The 21,531-nt window shown below is 63.6% G+C and overlaps 1 protein-coding gene across 5 annotated transcripts; it reads left to right on the top strand.

Moving 5' to 3' along the window:
- The first annotated feature begins 1,777 nt into the window (after nt 1-1,777).
- FMNL1 (formin like 1) lies at nt 1,778-20,521 on the top strand. 5 transcript variants are annotated; one of them, XM_042787466.1, is made up of 28 exons: nt 1,778-2,097; nt 8,144-8,227; nt 8,481-8,564; nt 8,646-8,719; nt 9,297-9,380; nt 9,647-9,787; nt 10,656-10,781; nt 11,078-11,186; nt 11,432-11,508; nt 11,585-11,678; nt 12,011-12,085; nt 12,400-12,510; nt 12,629-12,778; nt 12,878-12,979; nt 13,093-13,306; nt 13,532-13,840; nt 13,973-14,094; nt 14,606-14,808; nt 15,019-15,253; nt 15,352-15,420; nt 15,583-15,663; nt 16,577-16,706; nt 16,813-16,976; nt 17,234-17,335; nt 17,612-17,704; nt 17,898-18,021; nt 18,304-18,395; nt 18,903-19,056. In XM_042787466.1, the coding sequence occupies exons 1-27, from the start codon at nt 1,939-1,941 to the stop codon at nt 18,393-18,395; spliced, it is 3,408 nt and encodes a 1,135-aa protein (XP_042643400.1). In that variant the 5' UTR covers nt 1,778-1,938; the 3' UTR covers nt 18,903-19,056. The 5 variants fall into 5 exon arrangements, with proteins under 5 accessions (XP_042643400.1, XP_042643404.1, XP_042643399.1 ...); XM_042787465.1 differs by lacking the exon at nt 18,304-18,395 and having other exon boundaries at nt 1,779-2,097; nt 18,903-20,521; XM_042787470.1 differs by lacking the exon at nt 10,656-10,781 and having other exon boundaries at nt 8,481-8,719; nt 18,903-18,985.
- The last annotated feature ends 1,010 nt before the right edge of the window (nt 20,522-21,531 follow it).

The raw sequence follows: 21,531 nt of genomic DNA on the forward strand, positions 1-21,531 counted from the left end.
CTGTCCCCGGCATGGGACAGCTCTGGGTGAAAGCCCTGATCTTGGTGGCATCTGCCCTCCTGGGCACACCTCTGGGACTGGGTCAGGGTGCCTGTCCCCGTCCCCGCAAAGGGTCGCAAGGCCTTCCCTTAAAAACCAGGATCAGGGAATTAAATGCAAAATATTTAATGAGATGCTGAAATATTTAATGAAACAAAGAGGTTTCAACTGCAAAATTGAGCTTCGGAAAATCAGAACGAACCCAAATGTGGGTGACCCCAATTTCGGTGCTGCTGAGCCACCCGCGGCTCCTCCCCGACCTCCCAAACCCCCAGAGAGGTTGGGGAGGACGCAGCATCGCGCCAAGGGCAGCTCGGGAATCGGTGGCAGCTGCCTGCTCGCGTCCCCCGGCTGGGATTTGGGGTTTGCGGGGGGGCGGGAGAGGTTGGCAGAACAGGTCTGTCGCGTTCCCCTGGTCTCTGCGGGACCAACACCTCGGTAGGTCCTGCCGAACAGGAGATGCCACGAGAGCCAGATGGACTCGGTAACGCTGGTGTCTGGCCCCACAGCTGCACGGGGGGTTCTGGACCACAGCGGATCCTGGGGGTCCCAGGGTCCCATCTGGATCCATCTTCCACCTGTCCCTTAGCAGATCTCTCCTCAAATCTTAAATTTCAGCAAATCTCGCCAAATCTCAGCAAATCTCACCGAATCTCGCCAAATCTCAGCAAATCTCACCGAATCTCGCCAAATCTCAGCAAATCTCGCTGAATCTTGCCAGATCTCAGTGCGCTTCATGTCCTGGCAGTGGTTCAAAGCTGCAGTTATTGACGCTGCGGGGAGAAGCCTTGCCCTGTGCAGACGGGGAGCAGGCAGGAGCTGCGTGCCGACGGGGTGAAACTGCCGCCGCGTCCCCGGCGTGCGCGGGCGCGCTCTGCCCAAGGTGCTGGGCGCCGCGGCTGCCCTGGAAGTGCCGTCCCCGCGTGCCCCAGCCCACGGCACCCGTGGGCGAGGTGGTTCTGCTCGTCCGGCTTTATCCCGGCCCAGCGGCAAAGCGGGAGCATCCGGGGCCGTCAGGGTCTGTCCCTGCGGGCAGGGCTGTCCCCTGCCCGCACCACGCCAGCCCTGGCACTGGGATGGGTCCCCACCCGGGGAGCCCCCAGACCTGGGGTCACACACTCCAGAGGTCCCCTGTCCAGGGTGAGCCGGCCAGGGGTGTAATGAGTTTGCTCAGCCTCAGCTCTCCCTCCTGGGGTGGCCGAGGTGGGGATGGAGAGGAAGAGGGGAGGGAGCCCAACACCTCCTGGCTGCCCCCCTTGCTCCCATCTGCCCCTGAAAAAAATAAATTAATGAAATAAAATCTAAAAGGAAATAAATTAACATAATTAATAAAATAAATAAGGTAAAAATTTTAAATGAAGTAAAGCCAAAAATAATTTTTAAAAAGTAAATAAAATAAATAAGAAAATTAAATAAATTAAAATACGTTAAAAAATAAAATAACATAAAAAATAAAAAGTATAAAAAATAGATTGAAATTAAAATTAAAATAAATAATAAAATACATTTAAAAATAAAAGTAATAAAATAATAAATATATAAAAAATATTAAAAAATCATTAAATAAAATGAAAGTAAATTTTAAATAAAATAAAATAAAGCCCGATGCCATTAAGGCTGTGCTGAGCCCGGGCGGCAGGTGCCGGGGCCGCCTCCCGGCCGCGGGGCCGGGGCCGGCGGAGCCCTGCCCGCGGGGCGGGGGGAGGCGGGGGGGGGTGTGGGGGGGAGGCGTTTACAGCGCAATAACGCCCCGGAGAAGTTGCAAACGCCGAAGAGCAGCGGCGGAGAAGCGGGGCGGGGAGGGGGGGGGGTGTGTGTGTGGAAAGAAAACCCACCCCCACCCAGCCCGAGCCCGAGCCCGAGCCCGAAGCAGCCGCTCCGTCCCTCCCGCCCCCCGCCATGGGCAACGCGGCCGGGGGCATGGAGGGGGGGGCTGCGGGGCGGGAGGGCCGCGAGTGCCGGCTCCCGGGGCCCCCCCCCAGCGCCGCCGCCCCCCCGGCCGCCCGGCAGCCCATGCCCGGCGCCGCCGAGCTGGAGGAGCGCTTCGGCCGCGTCCTGGTGAGTGGGGGCTGCGGGGGGGGGGCTGCGGGGGCGCCCCGCCTCGGGGCCGCTCCTTGGCATCGCTGTATTTTTACTGGACTGTACGACGGTGATGTCTGAGTGTTCTATTTTGTTATTTTGATTCCTGGTTAATTATTAATAAGAATTAGTCATAATAATTAGTAATAATAATGTTTCGTCTCCCGCCTCGCCTCTGCTGGGGGATGCTCCTGCCCGGGGGATCCCCCCCCCCCCCCCCCCATCCCCGGAGCTCTCAGGGAGCGGGGCGGGGGGGGGGCGGAGATCCAGCCCCAAACTGTTGGGGTGACCCCGGCTCTCGGGCTGGCGGGGACGCTCCGCCATGGCGGGGAGCCGGCAGCGTGTGCTGCAGGCAGCCGGTGCTGCGGCTGGCGAAGTGCTCGGCTCACCTCCTCCTCCTCCTCCTCCTCCTCCTCCTCTTCATCCTCCTCGAGGCCGTTCTCCCCCGGGAAACCCCCCCCCAACCCCCCGGCATCGCCGCCGGCCTCCCCGGCCCGGCCGTGGGGTGAGCAGCAGGCGATGCCGAAGCCGCGTTCCCGGGGGATGTCAGCTCCTTGAGGCACCCGGAGCTGCGGGGGGATCAAGCTCCTGCCTGCTCCCCGCTGTCCTTGAGCAGGGCCGGCCGGCCGTGACCTTCGCGCTGAGCCGGCCACGGTCCCACCACGGCAGCCGGGGCACACTCCATCCCGTATCCGTGCCCTCCCCAAAAACGCTCCATGACAGAGGGTCAGGCTGGGAGTGGGAAAAAAATTTGCTGCTTTAATCCCTTGACCCCTCGGCGGGAGACGGAGCCCGTTTGCCAACCCTGCGCCGGGAGCAGCCGCGGGCAAAAGCTCCCACAGATGCCGGCATGCTGGGATCCGCTCGGTGGGATCCACCACCCCAGCCCCGAGCACAAATTATTTGGAAAATTTTTTTATCTCGTGGTGTTTATAGGATTATTTGGGGATGGGGATCACAGCCGGAGCCGTTTCCCTGCCGCCGACAGCGTCAGCTCCGGCTCGGTGCGGCCGCGGCGGGACGATGGCGAAGGGCTTTGCAAGGTGGGGATCCACGTGGGACCCCCAAAATCCCCAAGGATGGGGCTTTGCTGTGCGACACCCATCGCCGTGGGTGCGGGGGGTAGCTGAGCTGGGCGTCGGTGCCTGTGATGGCTCCTGGGTGCCGCAGCGGCGGTGGCAGGAGGGGACGGGTGGCCAGGGACCTCGGGGTGCTTCCGCTGCTGCTGCGAGGCCTCAGGAAACGGTGCTTTCCACTGGCTGGGTGGCAGCAGGTTGGAAATCCTAAGCCAAAACACAATCAGAAAAGGGGAAAACGCTGCTCCACACCCTCGCTGCCACCCAGAGCTCGTCCATCCCAAGGGAAAGCTCTTTCCCGGGAGCTGGGGGGGACGCAGAGGGACTGGGTTTGGACCAGACAGGAACCAGGCATCTTGTGAAATCAGCTGTCCCAATCTCGCTTCCTCCTTTCGCAGGTTCCCTTCCCCCTTCTCATGGCTGGAGGGGCAGTGGGACCCCCAGAGGGGACAGGGACGGCGGGGGGGTCCCCAACCATGTTCCTTGACTCAGAATTCCATTTTTTCACCTCCTGAGCTTGTGAGATCAGTGATGGAGCAGGAAGTGATGGGCTGGGAATCTCCCAGTGGGGCACAAACCAGATCTGATATGTTGTCACAGCTACGACGATGCTGGGAGAGCACATTGGTACAAACCAGTTTTGGGCTGGACATCCTAACCTGGGAGAGCTGGTGGAGCAAAGCCTGGCAGAAAAGCCAATGGCAGAGCCCAGGGGATTCAAACTGCCACCAGGAAGGGGATGGATAAATCCGTCACATGCCAAGAAATGGGGAGTTTAGTTTTATTCCCCAAAAGTTGGCTTCTTCCCAGCTAGGGCACTGTGGCAGATGCCACTTTGGCAGAGTGACGGGAGGGTTGTCCCAGTGCCAAGTGGTTTGGGATGTGCCGAGGTGGCTCTTGGGGATGGAGCAGAGGGGAACATCTCTGCGGCCAGGACGGGGATGCTCAGATGCTCCACTTGGAGCAGCTGGGATTTATTTTTCCCCACTTTGCCCATTAAGAGGTAGCGATTGGGAATATATAAATGAAATTGTGAGTCGAGGGTGTGGTGGAGGTGATGCCAAAAATAGCTGGGAAGGTTTGGCTGGAGCCTTGGGGACAGGGGCTGATGGGGACAGGGGGTTTTGCTGGCAGGGGCTTTGCTGCCGCTTCTCTCGGGACCTGGAGGAGAGGGCAGCAAACGTCACTGCTGCAGATGTTTGCAGATGTTTGCAGATGTTCTGTTGGCCCCAGCAGTGGGACCGGTCACCAGCGAGCCGTGGCTGTGGTGTCAGCCTCGGCTCAACTGGGAAAGAAAACTGACACTGGGGTTTCTGCTGGAGCCGTCCCCAGCCCGGCCCCGGCACGGCGGGTGGGCCTGGCTGGGTACCTGGGGGCTGTGGTGGGGTGTCCCCACGGGGACATGTGCCCTGGAGAGGAAGGGAGATGGGCTGTGAGGTGCTGTATGTGGCTGGATCCGGCCCTGGCTGGATGAGGGGGGCATCCTGGCACTGGGATCCCCCCGGTATGCCTGGATCCGACCCTGGATGACTTAGGGATCCACCTCAGCGCAGGGACCCCCCCATGCGTGGGCGCAGGGTGGGCAGGCAGGCACCCGGCAGGGGTGTGGGTGCTGTGGCTGGATCAGGCTCATCTCCCCAGCCTGTGCCGAGAGCAGCTTCTGCTTGTTCTTAAAATAGAGCCAGGAGCAGCAGGCAGTAGCGGCCGCTCATCCCTTAGCTGCTCCTTGCCACCCTCGCAGCAGGATCTGGCCATCGGTGGGGATCTGTCTGCTCCTCCACCAAATTGTCCCTGCCTGACACATGGTGGGTTTGGGACCGGACCCAGGGACTCCCTGAGGGGATGAGCTGGTCCTGGGAGCGTCACCCAGCCCGGCTTGCTGCATGCTGGGGGTTGGGAGAGCCCTGGGTGGGCCTGATCCTGCCGGGTGCCTGGCACTGAGCCTGGGGAAGAGGCAGGAGGACGGGTCCGGTGGCAGTCAGGGTCCCTGGAGGGGACACCATGGGAGGGCTGGCGCTGCGGGGTTGGCGTGTCCCAAACCCCTTTGGGTGGGAGCATCCTGCACCATGGCCACGAGAGACGGAGCATCCCGGGAGTGGCATGGTCCCTCGGCTGCCAGCCCAGGCACCCGGTGACGTTAATCCTTGCCGTGGCCAACCAGTCCGTGGAAGCCCCTAAACCGCCATCTCTGGGCTGCTCTGGCCCGCCCCTGCAGCGGGCAGGGTTGGTACCCGGTGTCCAGACCAGGATGCTCTCCTGTGCCGTGTGCCATCGAGGCTTTCCATCCCCTTTCCGTGGATGTACATCCCCCACGTGCCCCAGAAACAACACTCCCCGGGTTCAGCCTGGTTTTCACTCAAGCCAGGCGGTGTTTTTCAGAGCAAATACTTCCGTAAAGGATGCTTTGAATCTTTTGCGCTGGGTTTTGGTGCAGAGCCTGGCTCTGCTCAGCTCTGTCTGCTCGTGTGTGGAACAAAAAGAAGGTGTCTGACACCCAAAATAGCTCCGGCCCACCCCGCCGGCAGCAGCCTCGGCGCTGCGGATGCTGCGATAAGAAAAGGTCTTTTCGTACCGGAAAATGATGTAGGTGCTGCTTTGCCTCCCCCCAGTCTTAGTTTTAGGTGTAGGGTAAAGCCCAGCTCAACCTCGTGGCTGGTGTTGGCTGAGGTGGGGGGTCTCAGCCGGCCGCATCCTGGTGCTGGGCAAGGGTGGGATGAGACTGTGGGCACCTCCTGTCCCAGGAGGATTGGTGGGGGACATTTGGTGAAATCTGTTCTGTAATGTGGTGGGCTGTGACACTGCTAGCAGGCTGAGGGGGGAGGATGGGGAAGCCCCACGCTGGGGTGGGACAAGGGTGCTGGGTGCTGGATGATGGGAGGTGGGATGTGGCTGCTGTGGAAGTCCTCGTGGCCCCTTTGTCCTCATCCCCCAAGGAGGAAGAGGAGGAGGACTAAGTCCTCTGCCACCTCCAGGGTGCTCAGCTGCTGCCCTGCCCCACATCTCCCACCCGGACCCACATCACTCACCCTGCCCCACACCTCCCACAGCACCGGTCCCCCCCTCCCCAGCAGGAAATGAGAACCAGTTTCTTTGCGCTACTGGCTGATGCCGGGGACCACAGTGGAGCCACTTCCTCCCCCCCGGCATCACGTGCCCACCCGGGGCCGTGGTGGGACGCAGCCACCGCCCAGTTTGCACCCCAACTGTGCCACATCCTGCCACCCGGCCCAGCCCTGCTTGCGAGGAAGGGACCGCAGGGCTCGGTGGCAGAGCCACCTCCGCAGGGACATCCCCAGCATCCCCCCACCCTGCCTGCATCCTCGTGGGTGGGGAACCCACAGGAGGTCCTGTCCCACTGGTGACGCTTGGTCCTGGTTTTTCCAGGTCCTACACATGGTCCCTGGAAGAGGTGGTCAGCATGGCAGGTGCCACCATCCCCTCTCTGCCCACGGAGGGTGCCACGGGTGCTGCCGGAGCCCTGGGTGGGGTGTCTGGGTGTGTGGTCCCTCTCAGCACGGCCCTGTCCCTTGGTCTGACTCTCCTGGAGGGGCTCACCCACCCCAAGGATGGCAGCTCGGGGACCACAAGGACAGGGCTCCCAGCAAAGGGGACATCCAGGTGCTGCTGCCACCTTGCCCATCCCGGGACCCACCTGGCAGCCCCAGTGCAGCCCCGGTGGCTTCACAATGAGCCTATTTCTGACCCCGCAGCCTAATTCTACCCTCCCTGCCGAGCCGTCCCCTGACTAAATCCAGCCGAGTGCTGGCTCCTCTCCGCCCACATCTCCTGGTTTTGGTTTCTTGCGAAAGCAGCTCGACAGGTCCTTGGTGAGGCGGGCGGCGAGGTTTCCGCTCCTGCCCGTCACTGTGGCACCTCTCCTCTTGGAACTGCTTCTCTGTGGGCAACCAAACCCCTGTGAGACTCCTTTTCCCCGAGGCTGTGGGTGTCCCAGGGGTGCATGCACCCCACGTCCCCATCCTCAACATCACGGGACCCCAAAACTGGAGATTAAGGGTGACTTGGGGCTGTGTATTGCTTCCATCACGCCAGCTTGCTTGGGCTCTCCAAGCGAGCAGCAGCTCCTGCTTTTCTCTAGGAGCCAGATCACCAAGAAATGTTTTTTTTTGGGGAAAATAAATCACCTGTGACCCAAGCTGAGCTCCCAGCATGGCCCAGGCCACAGTGGGAGCCCCATGAAAGGCTCAGCCGGTCACCCCGTGGTGTCCCTCAGGGACCCGCCATGTCCCCGAGCACCCCAGGGGCAGGAGCTGCACCCGGGGCCCCCCGGAGTGCCCGGCCGCGGCGCGGAGCAGTTTCAGCAGCTGCCTCGTGCCGTTCGGGGAGCGGAAACCACGTCACGTCCTGCCGGGGCGGCCCCGGGGGGGCGGCGGGGGACAGGGTTGTGCAACGGTGGCACAGAGGGATGTGGTGACATGCCAGACCCTGACCTGATATCATGTCTCTAAAGAAACACTGATTTCACCAGCCGGGCTTGTCTTGCGCCCGCAGCGAGGGGACTCGGACGTGACCGTCACCCTTGAGCAGGGCCCAGACTCCTGGGTTCCTCCTCTGTGTCACCAGCCTGTGTCCCCGTCCCTCACCCCAAGTGGCTCTGCCAGAACTGAGCTGGCTGAGGCCAGGAGCGTTGAGCACTCATGACATGGATGGACGGTTCCAGTTTTTCCTCCTGTTCCCCACTAACACCCCCTGCCCTCCACCTTGGGGACCCCCAGGAGGGGACGTTGCTGATGGGTCCATGGCTGGTGGGGTGCCAACACCCTGGGAATGGCGGTGTCCCCATCCCTCCACTGGTGTCCCCATCATCCCACCAGTGTCCCCATCATCCCACTGCTGAGCAAGGACACCAGGTGCTGGGCAAGCAGCAGGTGCTACAGCCCCGGCGGGTGTTTTTGGGGTGACCCCCAGCCCTGATACCCATCACCCCACAGAACACCATGAACCTGCCCCCGGACAAGATGAAGCTGCTCAACCAGTACGACAATGAGAAGAAGTGGGAGCTCATCTGTGACCAGGTGAGGTCTGGGCGTCGTGGTGTCCCCGGTGCCATCACTGTCCCCAGCTGCCACTCACGGTGTGGGCACCAACCCAGGACATGCCGAGTGCCAACATCCATCTCCGTTAGCAATACAGCGCCTTATTAACCTTCTTAAACACTGATGCAGCTCTGGGGTGGGGACAGAGACACTGTGGCTGCTGCGGGGACAGTGGCACGTCCCCATGCTGCAGGTGGGTGGCCCGGTTTCATCCTTTCTCTGGGGCTTGTAGGAGCGTTTCCAGGTGAAAAACCCACCGTCAGCCTACATCCAGAAGCTGAAGAGCTACTTGGACACGGGTGGCGTAAGCAGGAAGGTGAGGGCTCCCCCTTGCCCGCCTTGTCCCCATCCCAGATCGGGTGCGGGGACAGTGCCAACGACTCTCCCTGTTCCACAGTTCAAGAGGCGAGTGCAGGAGTCAACGCAGGTGCTCCGGGAGCTGGAGATTTCCTTGAGGACCAACTACATTGGGTAAGGATCAGGGTGTCCTCATTGTCACCCAGCCGCTGCTGCTGTCCCCGGCACTGCTGGGACAGGGACTGGCATGCTGGTGGCCTCTGGCTGTGGGGGTCACAGTGGGATGTGGAAGCTGGGGGCCTCATCCTGCCCCTCTGGGGTGGTTCTGTTGGGAGGATGGGAGCCGGCTGTGCTGTGGGTGCTGTAGAACCTGAACCCCCTTTGGGATCTCTGGTACCCTCTAGGTGCCAGGATGGACCCTGGCCCCCACCCTGGGTGCCCCGACCCACCGTGGTGTGGTGGGTGCTGAGCCATGGGTGCCCATGGTCCCCCCGCCCAGGGCCAGGCTGTCCTGTCATGGTGGCAGCGGTGGCAGTGGAGCCCTCGGGCTGCGTCCCCTGCGCATCGGGGGTCACCACGGCACCCACCTGCCTCGGACAGGTGCCAGCTCATGGTGCCGCCTCATGTCCCCAGTGTGTCCCACCCTCACTGGGGACCTCTGGCCCCGGCGGCTCCGCTGAGGGTCTGCCGGGGGGAGAAGGGAGGAGGAGGAGGGATGGCGGAGCCTGCTAACCCCCTGCACCCCCCCCAGCTGGGTCCAGGAGTTCCTCAACGAGGAGAACAACGGGCTGGACGTGCTGCTGGAGTATCTCGCCTTCGCCCAGTGCTCCGTCACGTACGTCCCCACCGGGTCCCCCTTCCCCCAGGCCGGTATCAGCCTCCCCTGGGACCCGGCGGGCCTGGGGTGGGGGGGGTCCCTGGGGGTGCTCTCCCCCCTCATCGGATTGATGGAGCTAAGGATGCTCCATGGCCGGGGTGGAGCAGAGCACCCCCAACACCTCTGTGCCCACCTCCCCCGTCCTGGGGACCCCAAGGGGGGCGTGCCTGCCCATAGCAGGGTGCCACATCTCACCCGTCCCCACGTCCCCCCCGGGCCTCCAGGTACGACATGGAGAGCGCCGAGAACGGCAGCCCAGGCTCCGACAAGGGCAAGGGCCTGGAGCGGTCGCTGGAGGACCTGAGCAAAAGCAACTCCTCGTCCCCCACCCAGGGCGCCTCCAAAGTGCGGCACCTCACCGTCAGGTAACGCGGGGTCCCACGTCCCGCCCTGTGCCCCCCCCTCTCCCCGCGCCGTGCGCCCCCCTCACCGCCCCCCCCCCCGCTCTCTGCCTCGCTGCACCCCCGGCCACGCCGTGCTCGGAGAGGGGCTCGGCAGGGAGACGCAGGCCTGGTCCTAAAAAGGGGTCCCCAGCAGTGGTTTGGGTGGGGGGGGACACACACAAAGCCACATCCCCGTGGTGACAGTCCCCCCCCCCAGCCCGGCTCCGTGACCGTTGTGGGCTGCTTTAGGTAAAAGCCATGAATAAGCAAAAATCGGAGGTGCTTGAGATTTTGGGGGGGTGCAAATTGCATCCCCACAGTTGAAAACCATGGCGGAGGAACGGGCCTGCGCCCCCCCTACCCCCCCCCTTCACCCCCCCCATAGCCGGTGGCCGGTGGCTCTCGCTTGGTGCCGCTCGCCCCGCAGCCCCCTTCTAACCCCGCTCTTCTCTTGCACGCTGCCGGGGGACGCGCTGACGGTAGGTGACGGGGCCAGGGCGCTGGGGTGACAGGGACACCCTGCTGCCGGTCACCGGCACTGGGGACGGTGCCTGCGGGGCATCCCCAGTGGGCAGGGGGGGGTGGTCCCAGGAGGTCACCCCGGGAGCCGTAACGTGGCACCCCGGGGACCGTGGGGGTCCCTCGCTGCCTGCCAGCAGCTCCGGAGGAGCCGTGGTGTCACCCCCCCACACACACACACACCCCAGCTGCAGGGACAGGTCAGGAGTGACGTGGCAGGGGGTCCCAGTCCTTGTCCCCCCCCACCCGTGTCCCCAAGGCCGGGTGTCCCAGGGGCGACGCGGGAGCCCCGTCTCTCCCTCCTGTCCTGCAGGCTCTAACGCGCCTCCAGCTGCTGCCTCTCGAACCAGCACATCCTCACCCTCCTCCGCCACGTCCAGCCCAGCCTCCCCCGCGGCGCCCCGGGCAGCGATGGGGACAGTAGCCCCAGGTCACCCGGCAGCTCCTACCCGCCCCGGTGAGCCTCCGAGACCACCCGTGCGCACGAGGGGCCCCCCGCCCTCCATCCCACCCCCGCCAGCCCATCACCCCGCCAGCCCAAGGGCTTTTTAGGTGGCACAGACATGGGGGTCACTCCCACGGGGACGCAACCGCCTGGGTCCTCTGGTGTCATGTCCCATCCTCCCACCCCGCTGCTGTCACCCACCCATGCGCTGCCCCCTCCCAGCTTGCGCTGCCCGCCCCCCCCCCCCCCCCCCCCCCCACCCCGGCCACCCCTCCAGCCTCCGCTCAGCCGCCCTCTCGCCTGCCCAGGCTGAACCCCTCACATAGCAGGAAGGCGCTGAGGAACTCCCGCCTCGTCAGCCAGAAGGACGACGTCCACGTCTGCATCATGTGCCTCCGCGCCATCATGAACTACCAGGTGAACTACCAGGTCCTCGGGGACCCACCTGGGGCTCCCCAAATGTCTCCAGCCCCTGGCAGTGCCGTCTTCGGGGTCAGGGTTTTGGGGTGGGACCCGTTCTCCATCCCCCTTGCTCTGAGACCTCCTCACTCAAGCTCACGTCTGGTGGGGACGTGGCATGGGGATGTCCCAAGGTCCCGGGGCATCCCCGGGGCGGGGACAGGCAGGTGAACAGCCCCATTAATGCTCCTTTTTCTGCCAAGTCTGGCTTTAGCCTGGTGATGAACCACCCAGCCTGTGTCAACGAGATCACCCTGAGCCTCAACAACAAGAATGCCAGGTAGGACCTGTCCCCTGTCCCCTGTCCCCTTGCCCGCCCCATGGCCCTGACCCCCTTGCGCCCCGTGTCTCCGCAGAACCAAGGCGCTGGTGCTGGAGCTGCTGGCCGCCGTCTGCCTGGTCCGAGGTGGCCACGACATCATCCTGGCCGCCTTCGACAACTTCAAGGAGGTGAGTCCAGCAGGGCTACACTGACACCCATGCTCTGGCTGAGTCTGTGCCTCAGTTTCCGTATGGGTGGTAGAGCCCTGCATCACCAGGGCATCCTCCATCCTGCAAACACCCGTCCTGGGACTCTCCTGGGGATGCTCCAGCCGTTGGGCTTGATGTCCCCGTGCCAGTGCGTGTCCTGAGGGACATGTCCCAGCTGGACTAGGTGCCAGGCAGCACCCATCAGGGTTGGGATGGCATCGCCGGTGGGCGCCTCCTGCCTTGCCACCCCCCTGGGTGCCCACCCTGGGGCCGTGTCCCTCCTGGCCCTCAGCCCCCTGCTCCCACCCCAGGTCTGCGGGGAGAAGAACCGCTTTGAGAAGCTGATGGAGTATTTCCGAAATGAGGACACCAACATCGACTTCATGGTGAGTGGCTGGCGGGGCTGGTGCTTTGCTGTCCCCGAGGGTGGCCAAGCCACTAGGCTGTCCTGGGGGTGCCATGTCCCAGGAGCTGCCAAGCTGCTGTGCTGTCCCCAGGCCATCGTGTCCCCTACGAGCTGCTGGTCCTTCCCCCGGTCCCAATGTCCCCAGGGCTGTGAAACCACCGGGCGTTCCCCAGGGGCATCATGCCCCCGAGGGCTACCGATCCACTGCGCAGTCCCTGGGGCGCCGTGTCCCCAAGGACTACCAGGCCACTGTGCTGTGCTGGTAGCCACGCTGAGCCTGTGCCTGTCCCGCAGGTAGCCTGCATGCAGTTCATCAACATCGTGGTGCACTCGGTGGAGAACATGAACTTCCGCGTCTTCCTGCAGTACGAGTTCACCCACCTGGGGCTGGACCACTACCTGGAGGTGGGTGATGCTGCACCGCCCGGGTGCTGAGCCCCTGGCGATGAGGTGGGTGGGTGCTGGAGGTGGGGGGGGGGAGGTACCACCGGCCGTGACGGTGCCACCGGCTGTCCCCCGGCAGACCCTCCGTCTCACCGAGAGCGACAAGCTGCAGGTGCAGATCCAAGCCTACCTGGACAACGTCTTCGACGTGGGGGCCATGCTGGAGGACTCGGAGACCAAGACAGCGGTTTTGGAGCACATGGAGGAGCTGCAGGAGCACGTCAGCCAGGTGGGACGTGGGCGTGTGGGCAGGAGCTGCTGACGCCAGCCCCGAGGGAGGGACAGGGACAGGGCTCAGTGACGTTGCCTTGTGTCCCCCCCCCCGCAGTTGACGGAGAAGCTGCAGGATGCAGAGAACGACTCCATGGCCAAGATAGCGGAGCTGGAGAAGCAGCTGAGCCAAGCGCGGCGGGAGCTGGAGGCGCTGCGGGTGAGCACCCGTGGGTGCTACGGTGCTGGGGGAAGGTTTGGGGGACTGGGGGACTGGGGTTCAAGGGGAGCAGCGGGACACCAGTGATGTGCCGGGGCTTGTCACCACTGCAGGAGCAGCTGAGCCCACCACGGCCACCCAGCCCGCCGGCCCCGCAGCCCCAGGAGTGCTACCGGCTGGCACTGGAGCGGCGGCTGGCGGAGCTGGAGGAGAAGGGCTTGGTGCAGATCCTGCGTGGGCCCGACGGAGACGTCGCCATCGAAATTGTCCCCGTTGTCATAGAAACCCCAGCAGCCCCCGTGGTTACCGGAGATGCCACCGGCACAGGTACCACGGGTGCGGGGTGGGGGGGGGATGGTGGCAGCCCACGATGTCCCCTTCGCGGTGGGGACAGCTGGCAGGGAGGAGGGGTGGCGGCGTGTCTCTGGGCAGAGAAGCGCAGGCAGGGGCGCAGGGACGTGCCCAGGGACGCAGACGCACTCGGTGGCAGAGGAAACGTGATGGCAGCCTTTGCCATGCCCCCATCTCACTCACGTCTTCTTTCTGTTGCAGATGCTCCCGCTCCTCCAGCAGCACCCGCCGCCCCCCTGGCCCCCCCCCCTCCACCCCCACCCCCACCGCTGCCAGGGGCTGAGCCCAGCTCCCCGCTGCCCCCCGCACCCCCGCTGCCCCCCGCACCCCCACTGCCCGCAGGCACCACCCCCCCCCCAGCCCCTCCACTCCCGGGTGCGCAAGTGCCACCCCCACCCCCGCCGCTCCCGGGGGGGCTGGAGGGCCCTGTCCCCCCCCCTCCACCCCCTCCACCCCTCGGTGGGGAGCTCCCAGCCGGGCTGGGTCCCCCCCCCACTGCTGGCGGTTCAGGTGAGTGTGACCCAGGGATGGTAGGGATGACTCCCAGGCAAGGGCTGGGGGCTCCCTGGGGTGGGTTTGGGATCCCCCCACTCCGTGACGTGTCGTGTGTGTGTCCCCCCCCCTCCCCCCGTCACCCCGCAGTGAAGGTGAAGAAGCCAATCCAGACCAAGTTTCGCATGCCCATCTTCAACTGGGTGGCACTGAAGCCGAGCCAGATCGATGGCACCGTCTTCACCGAGCTCAACGACGAGAAGGTGCTGCAGGTGAGGACACGGGGGGGTCAGGGGGGGTCTGAGCACAGGGCGTTGGGCTGGGCCAGTGCCTCAGTCTGTGCCGCTGCGGTTGCCCCCCCGTGTCCACCTTGCACCCACCCGTGGTGTCATGTGGTGACCCGTCACGGTGACCCGTGGTGTCAGCTGGAGGAGCTGGAGGTTGGAGCAGCTCCTTGGCACCACAGTGAGGGTCAACGTGGGATCTGCTGTGCATCTCCTGTCACCCCATCCTTGTCCCCTGGCTCCATCCTCATCCTCACATCCTGTCCGTGTCTTCTTCCTCATCTTCATCTTCTGGTCCCCTCACCCCTTCTCCGTCCCCTCATCCTGTCCCTGTCCTTCTCCCCTTGCTCCATCTTCTTCTCTTTAACTTGACCTCATCCCAATGCTCCATCTTCATCCTCTCACTCCTCTCCCTCTTGTCCCGGTCCTCTGGCCCCGTCCTTGTCCCAGATGTCCTGTGTCACCTCTCCACCACACCCTCATCCCTGTGTCCCCACAGGAGCTGGACATGAGTGACTTTGAGGAGCAATTCAAGACCAAGGCGCAAGGCCCTGGCTTGGACATCAGTGCCCTCAAGGTGAAGGCCACGCAGAAGGCTCCCAGCAAGGTCACCCTCATGGAGTCCAACCGAGCAAAGAACTTGGCCATCACCCTCCGCAAGGGCGGCCGCAGCATCCAGGACATCTGCACAGCCATCGAGACGTGAGTGTGTCCCCCCTTGGAGAGAGAAGGTCGGGCACAAGCCCAGCTACACCGAGGGGTCAGGACGGTGCGGGGTGTGCTGGGGTTGGAGGAGTGATGGCACCAGCCATGGGGATGGAGGGAAGATGGGGACCAGCCGTGGGTGACAGGAAGGGTTTGGGGGACCTGCTGCAGGCTCTGACTGCACTGGGGGTTTCCCACCACCTGCAGGTACGACCAGCAAGCCCTGAGCCTCGACTTTCTGGAGCTGCTGCTGCGCTTCCTGCCCACTGAGTACGAGCGGACGCTCATCGGGAGGTTCGAGCGGGAGCAGCAGCCACCGGAGGAGCTCTCAGACGAGGACCAGTTCATGATCCGCTTCAGCAAGATCCCGCGCCTGGCCGAGCGCATGAACGTCATGATCTTCCTGGGCAACTTCAACGACACGGCGCAGCTGCTCATGCCGGTGGGCGCTGGGGGGGACACGGGGTGGCTGTGGGTGGCAGGCTGCGAGGGGGGTGGCATCCTGCAGCGAGACTCACACGCTTCTCCTCCCACCCACAGCAACTCAACGCCATCATCGCCGCCTCCATGTCCCTCAAGTCCTCCAGCAAACTGCGCCACATCCTCGAGGTGAGGAGTTTGAGGGGTGGTGGTCCTGATGGGGGGACGTCGGGCTGGGCCGGGCGCACGCAGGGTGCTGCCAGGGTGCGTGCAGGCACTGTGCCCCCCACCCCCACCCCGGGGTTACCCCCTGGTGCCGAGTTGTGTCCCCCAGCTGTTGTGTCTCTGCAGATTGTCCTGGCCTTTGGGAACTACATGAACAGCAGCAAGCGCGGGGCAGCCTACGGCTTCCGGCTGCAGAGCCTCGACGCGGTAGGGTCGGCGCGGGGCCGCCCGGTGCACGGCAGCACTGTCACCGCCCGGGGACCAGCCCTGGGGATGGAGGGGACACGGCTGGCTGTAGAGAGGGAGGGACATGGGAACCTGCTGTGGGGAGGGAAGGATGCAAGGAACAGCTATAGGGATGGAGGGACATGGGGGTTCAGCTGTGGGGATGGAGGGGTGCTGGGACCATCTGTAGGGTTTGGCGAGGCATGGGGAGCAGTTATAGGGTTGCACGGACCAGCCATGGGGATGGAGGGACACAGGAATCAGCTGTGGGGATGGGGGGGTGAAGGGACCATCTACAGGGTTGGAGAGGCAGGGGGAGGAGCTAAAGGGTTGGAGATACACAAGAACTAGGTGTGGGGTTGGGAGGATGCGGGGACCAGGTATGGAGAGATGGAGGGATGCAAGGCCCAGCCGTGGGGATGGAGGGATGCGGAATGAGCTGTGGGGATGGAGGGATGTAGGACCAGCCGTGGGGATGGGGGCATGCTGGATAAGCCGTGGGGATGGGGGGATGCAGGACGAGCCGTGGGGATGGGGGAATGCAGGATGAGCTGTGGGGATGGGGGGATGCAGGATGAGCCGTGGGGATGGAGGGATGCCGGATAAGCCGTGGGGATGGGGGGATGCAGGACAAGCCGTGGGGATGGAGGGATGCAGGATGAGCTGTGGGGATGGGGGGATGCAGGATGAGCTGTGGGGATGGGGGGATGCAGGATGAGCCGTGGGGATGGGGGGATGCAGGATGAGCCGTGGGGATGGGGGGATGCAGGATGAGCCGTGGGGATGGGGGGATGCAGGATGAGCCGTGGGGATGGGGGGCCAGCAGAGCCTGCCCTGAGCAGGGGTGAGGTGGGGTGGTGGGATGCAGGTCAGGGCCGACGCTGCTCTCTCCCAGCTCCTGGAGATGAAGTCGACGGACCGCAAGCAAACGCTGCTGCATTACCTGGTGCGGGTGATCATGGAGAAGTACCCTGAGCTGACCGGCTTCCACACCGAGCTGCACTTCCTCGACAAGGCGGGCACAGGTAGCACCCGTGGGCGCCGGGCTGGGGGGGTGGCCGCAGGCTGCAGCCCCGGTGCGGGGGCTCTCTGAGCCTGCCCTGACCCCGACGCCGCTCGCCCTCCCCGCAGTCTCCCTGGACAGCGTGCTGCAGGACGTGCGGAGCCTGCAGCAGGGGATGGAGCTGACCCGCAAGGAGTTCATGCGGCAGGATGACAGCCTGGTGCTCAAGGACTTCCTCAAGGTCAACACAGAGGTGATGGAGAAGCTGCAGGCTGACAGCAAAACCGCCAAGGTGGGTGCTGGGGGTAGTGGGGAGGGTCGTGGGGCAGGTTTGGGTCACCCCACCCCTGCATGGAGATACCTCGGGGTGCCCTCTGCTCACACCTCTGCCCCGTGGGAGAGGGTCCCAGTTGGGACGTGGCTCCAGCAGGAGACCCAGGAGCTGGAGGGGGATATGGAGGGGGATTCCGAGGTGGGAGAGGCTGGAAGGAGGCAGTGGCCACTGCTGCCCGGCTCCAGCCCCCCAGATCGGGGTGTCTCTGACCGCAGGAGGCATATGAGTCAGCTGTGGAGTACTTTGGAGAGAACCCCAAGACCAGTCCCCCCACCACCTTCTTCCCTGTGTTCATGCGCTTCATCAGAGCCTACAAGGTAGGAGGGGGTGGGGGGTGCCCTGTTTCTTGGTGTTGGGAGAGGACTTGGTCTCTTGGGGGGGGGTCTGACCCCACTTTGGGGTAACCAGAAGAAGCCACACATGAGGCTGGGGGCTCACGGGACAGGGAGACCCTGGGGCTCAGTGCTGCCCTTTGGGGTGGTCAGAGATGCTGGAGCTGTGTTGGGGGTGAGCTGGGGGGGGGAAGAAGTGGGGACTGTGCTCCTGCAGCAGGACCCCCCCACTCAGCACACCCTCCCTGCATCTCTCCCAAGAAAGCAGAGCAGGACATCGAGCTGTGGAAGAAACAAGAAGCCGTGGCCAGAGAGGCAGAATCCGGCCCCCTCGGCAGCGAGGACCAGCCTGAGGTGAAGGTGCCCCACGTGTCCCTCTGTCCTGGAGGGGCAGCCCCACTCCAGCCCCCAGGGCTGCGTGGTGGGGATGGGCAAAACTGGTCCTGGTGGGGGAGAGCCGGGTGGGGGGCGAAGGTGGGGGCACCCCATCTCCTTTGGGGTGCAGTAGGAGGCCACGCCGCTCACCCCTCACTGTCCCCAACCACAGTTGCCCATCCAGAAAGCCAGGCGGCAGCAGATGGACATGATCGCCGAGCTGAAAAAGAAGCAGATGGTGAAGGAGCCGCTCATCTACGAAGGGAAAGATGGGGCCATCGAGGACATTATTTCAGGTGAGCGGCTGGGCCTTCCCCCCGGCAGCAGACCCAGCGCTTGGTGCCAGCGGGGAGACCCTCGATGATGGGGGGGCTGTGGGGGGCTGTCACAGCCTGGAGCTGGAGGGCCACTGAGCCCCATTGTGGGGACCAAACCCACCTGTAGCACCTTCCCATCCCATGTGGCAAAAGTGCCGAGCGCTCCCTGCCCTGTCCCATAGCTCTTCCTCCTCTTCTGATTCTTCCTCCTCTCTCCTCCTCCTCTTCCTCCCTGCTGTCTCTCTGGATTGCTCTGCTCAGCTCTAAAAACTGTTCCTTTCACGGCTCGGACGGGCAAGCGCTCGTCCCGGCTCTTCTGCGATGTGAGCTTCAACGAGGAGAGTCCTCTGTAGGTAACGTGGGGGCAGCGGGGCCGGGGGCACCGCGCAGGCAGGGGCTGCCAGACTTTGCCACCCTCCTGGGTTTCTTGCCCATCGTCACCTCCGGCTCCGTGGCAGATTATCCGGACTCTGCCCCATGCTGAAAGCCAACCCTGGGGCACCACGGCATCAGCCCCGCGATACGGTGCTGGGCCCTGAAAGAGCCGAGGGACGGGGCTCCCCCGGGCTGGTTGTTCGTAGCTGCTGCTCCTCCCATCTCTGCGTGCAGAATCGGGCTTCTGAGCATCCTCGTACCCAAACGGGGCGACTCCTGGGCGGTGGGGGGTCCGTACCCAAACGGGGCGACTCCTGGGCGGTGGGGGGTCCGTACCCAAACGGGGCGACTCCTGGGCGGTGGGGGGTCCGTACCCAAACGGGGCGACTCCTGGGCAGTGGGGGGTCCGTACCCAAACGGGGTGACTCCTGGGTCCCAGCTCGCAGCGGAGCTCAGCCAGCCTCTGCGCTTCCTCCCTGGTGCAGATCTGCGGAACAACCCTTACCGGCGCGCAGACAAGGGCCGCGGCAGCGCCAAGAAACGGGCTGCGGGGCAGAGCCTGCAGGCGACGCCGGACATCTCGCTGTGACCGGCGCCGTCCCTGCAGCTGCCAGGACCGGGGCAGGACCATCCTCCCAACACAGACGGGACCACAGGACGTCAACCCGTCAGCCCGGGACGACGCGGGGCGGAGGGACAGTGCTCGCTCCCAGCTGCTCCAGCCGCTTAGCGTGCCAGCTCCCACCCTGCATGCCCTTGGGTCCGGCGCAGGGATCCCCTGGTGCTTGCTTAGCAATGCCTCTGAGCTCCTCTCCCCCAGGCCGGCAGGGCTGGGGGACCCTCCTGGGTATGGGCAGGCAGGGGGGGGACACAGAATGGGCCCCAGCTTGTCCTGGAAGGAAAAGAGGGGCTGCCCCACCCCTACCCCGGAGCTGCTCCATCACACGCCTGTCTCAGGGTCAGCCCTGCGCGCTGGTGTGCCCTGCTCCTCAGCTTGCTGGTGCCTTTGATTTCCCGCTGCAGGAGGGGAGGAGGGTTGTAAGAAGCCAGGGATACAGCGGTCCCTGCACCTCTCCCCACTTTCCCCCAGCCCTTTGAGACCCATGTTCTCCTCCGCTGCGAAGCTGAGTGAGCACGGGCTGCGCCTCCTCTCCAGCGAGGAGCCTGCTGCAAAGATCCCACCCTGGGCACTTCCCGTACCCCAGGAGCTGGCAGGGGTGCTATTTTACCATGATTTTATAAGTCTTCCTTAAAATTTCTCTGTGCTATGGGCGCAGGGACTGGAACACCCAGAGACAGGGGTCTCACCAGGACCCTAAAGCTGCGGTGAGCAGCAGTGGGCTGTTCCTTGCTGCAGGCGAGGCTCCGTAGCTACGAGCATCAGCAGCAGGGCCAAGGATTTACTGTCCTCGAGTCTCTGCGAGGCAGTACCTAGCTCTGCCCACCTGCATCCCCGGCACCTGCCTCCACTGTCGGGGCTGGAGCCTCTCCAAGCCAACAGGGACCATCAGCCCCGGGGGAGCAGGAGGCTGCTCCCCGTTAGCCAGCGGTTGCAGGATGCGCCATGCAGGTGCTCGGCAGCCTCCAGCCCCTGAGCAGACCCCAGCATCCCGAAACGCCGCAGGGTCACTGCTGGAACCACGCAGGAGAAAGGGGTTGGGGACCTGCGCAAGCCTCCGAATAACGCACTGGACAGCGTTCCTCCCCTGCCCCTGCTGCTGCTCAGTAAATCCCACCCACGCACTGTCGCAATTCACCTGTGAACGCATTTACTTCCCCAAACGGCCCCCGCTCGCCCTGCTGCAGGGACGCGTGGCTGCCGTGTACATTCTCGCTAGCCCCAGCTTTTAGACCAGGGTAAGTCCCTGCTGTAATAAGCCAGACCAGCGCCTGCTTCCTGCTGTAATTAAGATGCTAAGCACCAGCCGGCTCGGTATCACACACAAGCTCGAAGGGGAGGGAAGGGAAATGAATGTGTAACTTATAAATGCCTTTAAGCCAGAAATGTAAAACAGCAACTGCTAATTTGTATACATTATTTTTATAAACCGAAGGCCTGTTTAATCTAAAGCAGAACTGGTAATAAAACAATTCTAAGGGTAAAGGACTTGTCTGTGAGAAGGGGTGAAGCTCTGCATGGAGGGGATGCTGCGATGGAGGGAGGGAGGGATGCACAAGCTGTGACCTCCTGCGTAAGGAACAGCTGCCAGGAGCTGTGACCGTGCTCTTCTGAACATTTTTAGGTGGAAGGTGTATTTCAGACTTGCCCATGGCTGCAGCTGGAAATAGGGTAACTTCAAGGCAGCTCCTTCCAGGACTGGCAGCCTCCAGGCAGAGGTGATCTAATGGGTGAGAACAGGTCAGATAGGAGTGCCACGGGGCAACAGGAGGGAAGAGCCAGGATGTGTGGCTGTCCCAAGGAGCAGTCCCACCTCTCACTGCACAAGTGTCCCCGAGGAGAGGGCTGCCAGGCCCCGGCCCCAGCACAGCCCCGTCTGGGCGAGGAGCCCGCAGCTCCTGCCCTCCGCAGCCCCGGGCTGGGGGGAGCCTGGGCCCAGCACAGGGCTGGGGGCAAAGGCCCCACACAGGCCCTTTTACACCGCAACTCAGCGGGGCTGGGCGCAGAGAGGCAGCCCAGCGCTCCCCAAAGCTGATCCGTACCTGCACGGGCAGGTCTAGTGACAAAACACCCACTTTGTCTTTTTTTTTTTTTTTTTTGTGGACAACTGACCTGACTTCCGTGCTTGCGGTACAAACGGGGGTGCACAGTAGCCACGCCTGCTTCTCAACTTCAGTTTGGGGTTTATGTTTTGAGACCCCTGACCCCCGGCGCGCCCTGGCGCTGCTCCCGGCGCACCCCCAGCCCGCCGCGCCGATGTGACAAACGCGCCAGCGACGTGGAGGCAAACGGCTCCTGCAGCACCGGCGAGCAGAAGCACTTGCTGCAAGGCGTGGGCGAAGCTCCACAGCTCTGCCTGCCGAACCCGCTGCCTCTGGATCCCAGACCCACTTTGCACTAGCAAGGAGAAGACTCAGCAGCTCCCAGGACAGCAAATCTCCCGGCCTGCAATGGGAGAGGAGGAGGGAAAGGGACGATCGACTTGGAAATAGAAA

The sequence above is a fragment of the Tyto alba genome, unplaced genomic scaffold (assembly GCF_018691265.1).
Source record: "Tyto alba isolate M040663 unplaced genomic scaffold, T.alba_DEE_v4.0 Super-Scaffold_12, whole genome shotgun sequence".
Taxonomy (NCBI): Eukaryota; Metazoa; Chordata; class Aves; order Strigiformes; family Tytonidae; genus Tyto; species Tyto alba.